The sequence below is a fragment of the Aythya ferina genome (genome assembly GCF_964211825.1).
Source record: "Aythya ferina genome assembly, chromosome: 4".
In the NCBI taxonomy this organism is placed as follows: Eukaryota; Metazoa; Chordata; class Aves; order Anseriformes; family Anatidae; genus Aythya; species Aythya ferina.
In genome coordinates, this window is record NC_140300.1 from 60,378,941 (window position 1) to 60,391,298 (window position 12,358).

Here is a 12,358-nt window from a genome sequence, read left to right on the forward strand (position 1 = left end):
CTGAGCTTATTGCAGGAGGAAAAAAAAATAATCTTAAACTGAGTGGATTTTTTTTTTTTTTTTGCTGTCTCCTCCTTTCATTGCCAGAGGACGCGAAGCTCTTTCACCAGGGAAGGATCACCTGTCGCTTTAATCCTTAAGGGAGTTTTTTTTTTTTTTTTTTTTAAAAAGTGAATTATTTTATTTATTTATTTATTTATTTATTTTAACCGGTGGAGGCGTGATCGCGGAGAATGAGACTGAAGGGAGCCGCCGGGGTTTGGAGGACAAGGCTGAGTTTAGGCTGGAAACTGAGAGACTAGATCCCCCCTCTCCCTCCTTTCTGCCCCCGCTTTATCTTATATTTATTTATTATTTTCTAAAAAAATCATTATTATTTTTGGCACAACTTCCCCGATTCCCGCACCGCTCCGCTCAGTTGCGCTCTATGGACAGATCCGCAAACCTGGACGCGGAGGAGCTCAAGGTAGGCGAGCGGCCGGGAGGATTTGGGTTGGATCCCGCCCTGCGCTTCTGCTGCCGGTGCGCGGAGCTCCCGCAGCCCCGGGCGGGGGGCGCGGAGCCGGGGAAGGGGGAGGGAGAAGCGCCGAAGGGCAGCTGCTGGAGCCCGGCACGGCGCCCCCCTTTTCGCGGCTGTTTGCATTGTCGTGATAGTGTTAATGCTGCTGATGGTCGTGATGGTGGTGATGATGATGGTGGTGGTGCTTCCCGGGTGCTCTCGGCGTTGCATCAGCGCCAGGCGAAGCAGAAAGCTCGCCCTGGGTGGAGGCGGTGGAGGACCTGCGGAATTCCCCGCAGAAGTTGCCTCCGAAGCCTTCCTCGCCTGGGCATCTCCTCTTCCTCCTCCTCCGCCGGGAGCGAGGGGAACCCCCCAGCTCCGCCCGCCCCCAGCACAGCGCCCCGGTCGCCTCCCCGTGCCCAGGAAGGGGCTGAGGGGTGCGGGGTAGGGGGCGCCGGGTCGACCCCCGGCTCCGGGGCCGCCGGAGTAATAAAACTTTGCGTTAGGACGGTGCCAGAGCGAGGATCCCCCTCCCCGGCCCGGCCCAGCTCCGACTCCCTCCCCGCGGAAAGAGCATGCCTGAGAGCGCTGAGCATGCTCCTTTGCGGTGATGGAGATCCTGCCCACACCTGCTGTCAGCCCCTCAGCCCCGAGCTGGGGCTCAGAGGGCAGTCGTGATAGTAAGGACAAATCCCTGTGTCCGTCCGGACAGGGGTTAACAGGGCAGGGAGGGGGGCAGCGCTCGCGGGGACCCTCCTCGGGACACCCTCGGGCATCCCCGCGGCTCCGAGCAGGGCTCTCCGCCCGGGAAGGGAAACTCCGGGAAGCACCGAGGGGCTGCCGCGGGCTCCTGTCCTTCTGCGAGGCACATCTTCGAGTACCACCTGCCTGTAGGACAGAAATGAACAACCAGACCGAGCCCCTCGATCCCCAAAGTCTTGCTGTAAATCCCCTAAGAAAATGCCCACCAGGAGGACAGCTGCTTGGCAGTAGATGTGCCAAGTGCAGGACAGAGAAGGGTAAAATGAGGAGGAGCGCTTCCAGTAGTGCCGTGCTCTCTCCCTGCTCAGCCGGGCCGGGATTCACAGGGAGCGGCTGGTGGGGGTGCGGCGGGAGCTCGGTCCTCCAATTAAGGGGGAAAGTTTTGTTTTAGCCGGTTATTTTTAAAGGCTTGTCAAAGAAAATATGGCCATGGGAACACGACATGTTGTAGGAATTGTCCTTAAGGACCCAGATGCACATCCCGCTGGGAGCAGAGCTGCTGCAGGGGAAGGGGCTTGCTTCCATTAATCTCGCAGTCATCTGCGTTGCAATTAAGACTAACGTGTACAGCCTATGCGACCTTGAATGAAGCAGCAGCATAGCCGGGAAGTGGTACTACTCCTAGGCATCAGCACTTTTTTTCTTAATTTTATTTTTAATTTTTGAGGAGAGCTCTAAAGGGAGGCATTGCTGTAGCTGCTGTTGGAATCTTGGCAACTTTCTTGGGCAAGCCACTGTGGCACAAGGCTTTTCCTGTCTCTCCCAAGCGTTTGCATCGCGCCGTGGCTGCTGGCGAGCGGTGCCCACCACGAGCAGGGTGCCGCACGGTGGCACCAGAGCTGCCGGGGGGCGTGTGGCCAGCAGGGGGTGGCACAGGGCCGGCCAGCACCCCAGCGCCTCCCTGCCCGGCACCAAGCGCACCCTGAAGAAATTTCCCACCCGAACAGGGCTCTCCGTGCGGAGCAGTGACGCACAGCTCCTGTGCATCTCACGCTAGAGGTTTTGGGTTTTCCCGCAGTGCGAACCGGCCGGCTTCTTTCCCACCCGCAGGAAAAAGAGGGGCGCAAAGCTCCTGGGAGCTACAGCAGTTCCCATCAGGTGACCCTGCGGCACTTGGGCACAATAAAGAGCAGTGCCAGCACCGCTCTAAGTTATGAAAAGCTTTCATCAGTTTCTGGCTAGGTTCAGGTCTGAAATGACTTCAGTCATTTCACAGCTCCGCTCCTTACCCCTTAGGCCAACGCAGTCCCTCTGCCAGGCCAGAGGGACTTGTGGCATGCAGCTAGAGGGTACCTGGGGTCCTTGAGGTGTCCAGCTCAGTCTCTGCCACATTATGTTGTGCAGAGGATCACTATGATCAATGTCAACTACGGTTTTGGGGAGACACAGTGAAACTTACCCAGAATGTTGGAAACAGTGTCCTTGGTGACACTGGGTTTCCTCCCTATATGCAAATAAGCATCAAAAAGAATAACGATAACTTCCCTGCTACTCCTACAAGTCAAAAGTGCTGGCTCTAATGATAGTATATCATACCGATACTGGAAATATATATTATTTGATATATAAAGATTCTATAAGTCTCGGATCAGGTATTAAATTTCAATTTGAAATGTGTGTATTTATTGCACTGATTGTAATGAATTCTGAATTTATATATAATACTGAATAGTGTCTGACCATTTTGAAAGGTCATTTTGTGAAAAACTGAACAAACATCATGCGTGCCAACACCTGTTAATGAGGGTAGGTGTGTTTCCTCTTACTAGTCCATGCACAAATTCCTGATGAAACAGATCAGTGCTGAACAGAGAGACTTCTGTAATAGAGATTTTTGGGCTGTTCTGCTTTTCCTTTGATCTGACTCAGCTCTCTCAGATGCATACATGAACTTTCCTCTGACTTTTTAATTCACAAGCCTGTAGGGCTTTTGTTCTAAAGGAGGAGGATTGAAAAGAGACTAAATAATTATTGCATAGCTGGACTGTCTTAGGTGTAGTGTTGTCAAGTACTTTCTCTCACTGAAATTATGTGTGATTACCTATGCCTACATTTTGAACATACTTGAAACTGTATGGCTGCATATTATGTGTTTCATAGAGCTTTGTAGTTTGTAGATGTGTATAATTTTTACAAATTAACTTACAAACTTGTGTTTAATATATTCATTTTTTTTTTCCTTAATGCATTTATATTTAATTTCCTGAAATTGTCTCGAGTTTGTTTTGCCAAGGAAAGTGGAGAGGCCTTTGTGTTTGCTGGTCCACTGTTGATGTATGATTTTCATTGATGCTGAATAAGTCATTGGAGATTTTGTTCTTTGTGTTTGTCCAGTCATTGTTCAACTTAGAACTCCTTTAGCATATTTCTTGACTATTTATCTTATGTTTGTTTTGCAACCACAATTTCAGCGTGGTATTAGATAGTAGCAGACAGTATGTCTTAGTAGCAGACAGTATTTCCTGTAGTCTATAAAGCACTCTGATACTTTTTTGAAGGAAAGTTCATTTGTAGTTGAATGTATAACAGTGGGATTCTTAGGATGGAATGAAAACTATCATATAGAGAAAACCATCATTACACTCCCAAGATGTTATTTTTAATAGTATGTTTAAGTGTCTGAAAATTATTACTTTCAATATGCAAATAACTTTTAATACTGTACATGATTTCTGAATCATTGTGTAACAAATTATCTAAATTTCTTTATTAATTTTGAGAGAACGTTCATAGCCTTTTTCCAGTTTTATTTTTCTTAGTGAATTAAAACTGCTTACTTAAGTTCTGCATGAAACTGTCCACAGATGAGGTTTTACAATGATAGATAATTTATGTGATTTATGAAATATTTCATAAAGAAATTCAAACAAGAAAACCATGAGAATTTAAACAAGAGATTATTCAATAGCTTTGTGGTCTTAAACATAACAGGGTTGTAAATTGCTTCACTGTTTAAATCAAACAAGAGATTAGTAATTGGAAGAATTCTGTAATTTATTTTTTTTTAATCTGTTTTAAAGAGGGAGACAGAGAAACTCATGGGCTTGATGTGGTGTGGGAGGACTTCTGATAAGCCTGGGTAGGTGGTTATATTTCTGTTTTAAGTTAGTCATTCCATAATGAGAAGTATAGTACTCTATAACAATCATATTCTTAGCATAGTCTACTTCATTTATTTATGTCTCTGCTTGGGACACTGACATCTCTGTGTGGATACTAAGGCATTTGTCTTATTAATGCAAAACCTACTCTATCCCACCTTTCTCTACCTATGTCCCTGCAAGAAATCATCATCGTTTACTAGGGGCCTATCAATAATATTCAGTAAAGACAATTAACCTTTGCATTCACAACCAGAAAATTCAATCTTTAAACTATTCTTCATGAAAGGTCAAGCTGAAAAGGTTTTAAAGCAATATACTTGCAAATTCTCTGTGTTCCTATTGCAGGATTTCCTCTCAGTCTCCCAGTATGTATGAAAACTAGATGTGAAATCCAGGAGGCTGGAAAGAATTCTATGCATAAGATATAGTTGTTCAGCAGACATAGAAAAAAGGTCAAGACAACAGCAGTGATCTCAGTATACACTTTTAGAAATCATTCCCATGCTATCACTACTAGAAAACTGTACTAACCTGTAGCTGAGCTTTTTGACATTGTACATTACAGCTGTGCTATGCTCAAAACTCTTTAAACGGAAAATACATCAAAAACTGAAGGCTTGGTTAAAAGGAAAAAAGCACTCTATCTTCTTGTTCTCCATGGCTTTTGGGATAAATATTGTGTTTTTCTCTGCCACTGTATTCTGTACTTTAAAGAATAGATGTGAGAGATTTACATAAACCTTAGCAACACTATTTTTCTTCCTGAAATGGAAGAGGTTAGTGTGTGATACTGCTGCAAAGTGGATTGATTCTATAGATCTGAATTTAAGACTTTGAGAAGAACATATGCCTTACACTAGAGCCTTTCAAAGATAATCTAATTTACTGATGTAAAAATGTATTTGGGAGTCACAGTCATGCTTTTTTGGTATGTCTTTTAATCTTTTGGATATTGCCTTCCCAATTTCCTGAATAGGTCATGAGCAAGATTATGTTTTAAGTTTTATGGCAAAAACATCATAGGTGACTTTTCCTATGAAATCATTTCACCTCGCATTATTTTATGTAAACTTTGTAAATCCATGTCCAACATAGTAGTTTCTACTTCCTCGAAAGATCCATCATTACAAAGGACAAAAATAAGGATGCAAATAACAAACAAAAATGACTCTTTCCTCAGTTTAACGTGGAAGTTGTAGGGGCCTCTTCATAGAGAAATCAGTGTCATTTTCTTATGTTTTTATTTCAAAACCCAACCAACCAACCAAAGAGCACATAGAATGTGGCTTACAAGTTACACCACTGTCTTTATTTTGAAACACTCTACATTTTAAGAGCTTACAGAAAACAAATGTTCTGCTGTACATTAGGCTGAAGCTGTATAAAATGTCACTGAGAAGTGAGAATTACTTAGATGTTCATCTTCCTTCTTGAACTGCTATCTACTAAGCCATCAGATCCTTTGCTAATTCTAAGACATTGCATTTTAACTCGTTCCACAACAAAACCATTCTCTGTGAAAAAGGATGTCTTGAGCTTGCTGTATGCGAGCACTGGGTTTTGTTCCTTCAATGCCTGTTGGCTAAGCCACAACAGTGAGAGGTATAAAATTTATTCTCAGTTAGCAGTGTTACTGCAGCCACACAAGGCCAGATTAGCAGTATTACTACATCACACAAGGCCAGATTTATGGGCATACTGAGAAAGTCATAGAAAGCTTGTGGTGCTCAACACCTTTAATAAAATATACTGTTATGACCATACCTCCCTTTTACACCTCTAGATAATATATTGAGGAGGGTTGTGTGATTTAACTCCTGTATATTTGCTCTGCTTGAAAAGTGCTACATAAGGATGGAGTGTCTTTCTTCAATTTTAAATTAGCAGTGCTTTGTGAAATCAGTGTAGTTACATCAGCAGCAGCATAGCAGTGATACATCTCAAAATCAGTGAATCAGTGCCACAAGCAGTAAAATGCCTCAGGAATGAAAACCTGACCTTTAGCCGTATTTCTATGTTTTATCATCTCTCTTCAGTTCATCTGGGCAGCATGGTCCAGAATTTATAGGTTCTACCTTCTTGTTCCTACAATTCTTAAACAGACAAATTAGAACCGAGGTAAAGTGAAAAATTGCTTCCTTTCCAGCTTGTGAGAAGGTAATTGTATACTTTTAATAAACATATAGAAATTATTTTGAACATGTATGTTCTAAATGCATTGCTTCTTATGCCACAATCCTGAGTAGAAAAACGTATATTTACAGCATCATGGATTCTGCATATGGCTTTTTAGGCTTTATCATCTGTATCAGGGTAGAAAGTGTAGGTTGCTGAACCAGATCTACTTAAATATTTTTATTACTTTCTGTAATTTCAGTGTTCATAATGCTTCTGCTTCTCGTTTATGTAGGTCTTTTCCTACTCAAAGTTTTTCATAGGAAATTTTGAGTTGTATTCAAGAAAGGGGAAAAAGCCCCACCCTTTGTATTTAACACAAGCGATGTGATTACCCCAGTTCAGTAGGTACATAGGACAACAGCTTTTTAAAATCATTATAGGTTTAAATTCAGGAAAACCTTTATGGAAAATCAATTTAACTCAAGGTAGCAAAATTATCTGACTAATTACTACAAAAATATGTTTTGGTATGCCAGGACTTGTAGCTAAGGAAAAAAAAAAGCCATAAACCACTGAAATTACAGGTAGCATTTTGTCCATATGAGGTTATTTAGTAATACTAAATTATATTATGTCTAGTTAAAGTTAGTCCATGTGCACAAAGCACTCAATGAACAGCACTGCCCATTAACTAGTTGAAGACAAGTAAATTAACTGTGTTAGAGGAGTGTTTTGTGTTTGCTCAACTTAGAATTTAATTTAACAGATCACCAACATACATGAAACAGTCAAAACTAAAAGTAAAAAGTATCAGTAAGGCCTTTGCAGCTTTATAACCTGATATGTTTCTGTACGTAGATCCATAGAGATGACAGAAGTTGAAAGGTAATTTAAAATTTCAGGAGTTAAAGGAAGAAGAGAACCAGCTGAACTGAGCCTCAGAATCTGAGCTTAAAGTCACATTCAATTCAAAGCCCTATGTTGAAAAGGGTATTAAATTTGAACTCAGAAGTGTACCTAAGCATCACACATCCAGTTTGCATAACTGTATCCTGGGAGGGGGTCCTGGCTGGGTACCCTATCTCCACTCTGTCTTTTTTGCACTTGTGGATCTGACATAAATGCTGTTTGGCTGTAACTAAGCTTTGTTTGTAGCTTAGGGAGAAGTCAATCCATCAACAGCCTCATTATTAGCTTGAAGTCCAGGAAAGATCATCATTTCATTTAGGAGGTGCTACAAGAAAGGTACCTGCACTACTACAGAGGCTCAATTCTGGAGAACAGTCCTCAAAAAAACCCACAACACTTCACCACCAGGCAACGACATTCTGCATGTTCCTCAGTCTTCCATAGTAATGCTTCTTAGCCACATCTCTAAGGACTACCATTTTTTTGTCCCAGACAGACTGAGAGAAGAGGAGCATCTTATGACCTGTCCTGCTTAGGGGCATTGAGACTCATCTTTCAGATATGTTGATTTCTCCAAAGGACTGTGATCTAGTATTCAAATTATGGATTCATTACAAGATGAGTTCAACACACAATAGCAGACCTTGGCATTCACTTGATAAATGGCCAGGCAAGGTAAACTGCCCACATCTTCCCTTTAAAGGGAAAGAGTTTTTGCTATTATCTTAAGCTACTTACATTTTTAACAATAAAAGGTGATTGTACCACAACTGAGAGGTTTGTTTCAATTTTGAAGAAAAGCCAGTTTTCTGTACTCAAAGTGATTGCTTGGGCATCAGTAGAGCATTTAAGAATGTGAATCACAGTCTAATAGAGAGACTCCCGTCAAGGCTGTACGGTTTCAGGAAATATGTAAAATTTCTGTAAGCATCTTTTTTTATTAGTGGTAATTTGTCTTGGCTAATTCAGGAGTCTCCCTGCAGAGCAGGCTGGCTGTTGTAAATCCCATTCACCAGGTAATATATGTGTGAGGAAAGAAGTTGAGTGATCTATGCCCCAATAAACAGCAGAGTGCATTTCAGAATGCATTACAGAGACTGGAAGTTTTTCCAAGAAGACTACTTGTCCTCAAGCTGAAACTCATGGCATTATTTATTGCTTTCAGTAGTTTGAAAATTAGCTGTGAATAATTGCAAACTAGGAGCCACTCACTATAAAAATACACTCCTCCAAGATGAAAAACATCCTGATCACCACTGAAGTTTAGAAGAGTTCAAGAAAAAAAAAAATAATAAAGGACTAAGATCCATCTGTGCTTTGTTTTGCTTGAGTCATCACCAACAGATGGCAAGTACTCTGTAGAAATCACTCAACTGAATTACTCCAGTTTGTAGAGAACCTGAGGCACCACCCTTAGTTCTAACATTATACTCTATGTCAAAAACTCAGTTTGCATTGGAGGTTTGGACAGTTACAAGCACGCAGGCTGGTGCATTGTTATGCCTTCAAATACAGTACCTGTTATGTAAATATTTGTATTAATTATCTTCCGTTTTACTTCTTCTGAAACTACAGGTTTCGATCCTACCTCAAGACTTCCTAGCTGTGTCAGACTTCATAGGTGGTTGCAAAAATATGCAGCAACAAGCTGGTACTGACTGTCACTTCCTGTAGGGCTTACAAGTTGACATTACTATTTCAGATAGACTCCAGTTTAGAAATATATGCTACATGCCTTTTCCCAATGACTTCTGCAGTTAGGCAGACATGAGATGAATGCAGAAGCTCTCTATCATGTAGACTCGTGTTTCCACTTAATCTTCATTCAGGGAAAATTATTACCCATTTCATCAATATTTTATTAGATTTTCCTGAAAAAATTGGCAAAAGAATATCATTCTTCAGAGGCTAACAACAAGTTAGTCAGTGTTTCCCCAGTACTAACACTGACAGAGTCTGTCTCTCTGTCTCTCTTTCTCTCTCTCTCTCTTTTTTTTTTTTTTTTTTTTTTTTTTTTTTTTTTTTTTAAGATATCTTGCTTTCAGGGGAGCTAGATACTATCTTTAGAATTGATCTCATACCTTTCTTCATACGCCTCCCCCAACTCATTATTAGGTGCAAGTGACTATGTGATTGGAAAATGATCTATTTGCCCAGAGCAGACCTCTACCTAGTTAAGCTCCCTATTTCATTCAGCATTAATTTAGATGAGGTAGATAATATTCACTGTTCATGTAAATATGTGATCTACTCAGTCTACTGAGACCACTTGCGCTATTGCTTAATAAAATTATGGGTATGTGAGTAGTGTCTCTGTTACCCATGATAAAATCTCCATCATACTGCTGACAGTCATAAAGCAGAAGGCACCCTATGCCAAAGTGCTGTCTGTCCTATTAAACTTAGAATTTTCTAAGCCATGATTAATGAATGAATGTATCTAGTAGGCAGCAAACTGAAGCATGATGAACGGGGCAAAGAGGGAATGCTGAGGAGCACTGTACTGAAGCCTAGCACCTGATATGTCAAGAATTATAGATTATATTGAGTAAAATTCATTTCGGTTTTGGGCACAGGCTGCTGCATCAGACTACAAAGCTATTATTTTGCAACAGACATACATAGCTTGCCAACGCAGTTTTAAAATAGCCAAGTGGAATGTAAAGATTTCAAGTGGAAAGGGAAAGCTGAGTGGTACAATAACAAATGATAGCATAGTGATCATGTGCTGAGCTTGTGGCAAACTGATTCAAAATGGTTATACAGCTGTCTGCACTATTATTCATGCTGATGCATCACTAGGATATCTTAATTATTCACAGATTTAATGCTCTGTTTTGTAATTTTTTAAAAAATCAGGTAAACCAAGTGTTTCGTGCTAATATTACCACTCAGTACACAATGTGTGTAGTATGTGCAATATGTAAACACACATGAGGAAATATTGGATTAAATTTATTTCTCTAAGCACTAGAAAACTCAAATGACTACTCAGAAAATTTGTAGGAAACACGTCTGTGGACATTTGTTTTGGTGTAGGAGGTGATGAAAGGAGAAAAATAAGAGAACCTGTGAAAGCAACTGATGTTGGTATTGTCAAGTCTGTGTTGGGTGGTGTTAAAGATAATATCTTACTGTCGCAGTGGAATATTACTCCCAAACTAGTATGGAATGTGCTTTATTGCTTTCTGATCTAAGTATAAGACTGAAACTTGCACTTCTGGGCACTGTGGATTTCCCCTAAATCTGTGGTTGGCATCCATTTCTCCTTGCTTTCACTGGATATTATCTCAGGGAAAACCTGTCCTCTTCTGTGGAACAGGTGTACAGTTCTGCTTCTTATATTGTCAGATAACCTGTTTGATACCCCTCTCTTTAATAAAAAGCTAATAGTGGTAGTAGAGACTAGTGATTACAAGTATTAACCTTGTTACCATCTGTGGAGAAGACAATCTAAGTCCGCTCTTAAAAACAAGAAAATAAATAGACTTACATTTGTCTCATGATGATGCTGTGCTTTTTCTTTAAAATCACAATTTAATTGCAATTTTATGGCATCATATCTTTGATTGTGTATATGCATGAGAATGCATTTACATTTTAAACTACAGATATTTTAATAATTTATCACAATGCCAAAATATTCTATAACGTTAGTATGCAAACATTTCCTACATCTTCACATGACTTGCCCCAGATAAAGTCAATGTCATGGAAAAGAAAGGAAGATTAGAAGATGACAGGAATGCTAGTCCACTAGAAGAAGCCAAGAGAAAAACATGAGCTAAATGAGCCTTCCGTGTCTTACCCAAGTCAGTGCAATACAGTTCCATGTTTTTCCCTCTCTCTTATCTGATCCACCGCAAGTTACGCAGATTAAACTTAACTTTTCTAGCAGTGATAAGGTGCTGGAAATTTTAATTTTAGGGTCACTTTTAAATCAAGGCCCAAACTTGAGTGCAACTGAATTAGCAGTAGCAAGTTCTGTTCAAGAGCTGGCAGTAGGCGGTGAGTAGCTGGAGCATCTAAAATTGGATCATCACTCACAAAGCAGAACTGGGAAATCACAGTGTTAACTGCTTCTTCTGCATATAATGTTTTTTCAGAGTGTATATAAATTGTGAATTGTCACTAGCCACATTATTCCATAATTTGGCCCAAGGATCATGGCATAAAGGTAAATGGTTGGTACATTTACATAAATTGTCCACTTGCTGTAGAAGGTTAAGATGGTGGTTTTTTTTTCCTTTTTTTTTTTTTTTTTTATATTTTATTTTTTTAATTGTTATTCCTATATGTCTGGTTTAAATAAAGAGGTCTAAAATTGACTTTTTTTTTTTTCTTACGGAATTTCCACAATGAAAAGAATATTATTCTACACTAATAACTTAAATATCTATTTCTACATCAGGTAAAAGCCTGGTTTCCCTTACCTGTTTACCTATATATATTTTTACACCAGTAACAGAAAGAGTCGTAATTTGAGCAACACTTTATCTGGAACAGATTTAAATGTAATTCAGCACAAAAATGAAGCCAGAAAACAGAGTTAACAATTTTAAATGATGAATTTTTATTTTGCACGTAACAATTACTTCTGCTGTCAGCAGGAATAAAGTTTGCTATGGTAGGAAACTTGTAAAAAGTCAAATGTGTTCCTGTAAAATACTTTGTCAGCAGTGAGTACACAAGAGCACACCTTTCTAGAACTGGGATTGTAGCTCCCTATTGTAGCATTGATAAGGTTTGTGTCCTAAACATCTGCTCAGAAGTAGTTACAAAAATGTGATTTGAATGAAGAGAAGGAAATGCTGTACTCCTACATGGCAAAGAAATCCTGCTTATTGACTTTCTGAGCTGGAGCCCTCAGCCAGAATACATGGGATTTGGCAGGTCATCTCCCAGTGAACTGAGAGGTGCCTGTATCCAAAAGTTGAATTGGATTGAATACTGATGTCTTTGTGGT

At 40.3% G+C, this 12,358-nt stretch overlaps 1 protein-coding gene across 2 annotated transcripts in view; it reads left to right on the top strand.

Moving 5' to 3' along the window:
- The first annotated feature begins 251 nt into the window (after positions 1–251).
- SGCZ (sarcoglycan zeta) overlaps positions 252–12,358 on the top strand; it is a 449,004-nt gene continuing 436,897 nt past the window's right edge. For both annotated transcript variants that reach the window (XM_084518527.1, XM_084518524.1), the window contains exon 1: positions 252–466. In XM_084518527.1, the coding sequence (XP_084374653.1) occupies positions 428–466 (39 nt within the window). In that variant the 5' untranslated portion in view covers positions 252–427. The remainder of the gene's footprint in view (positions 467–12,358) is intronic.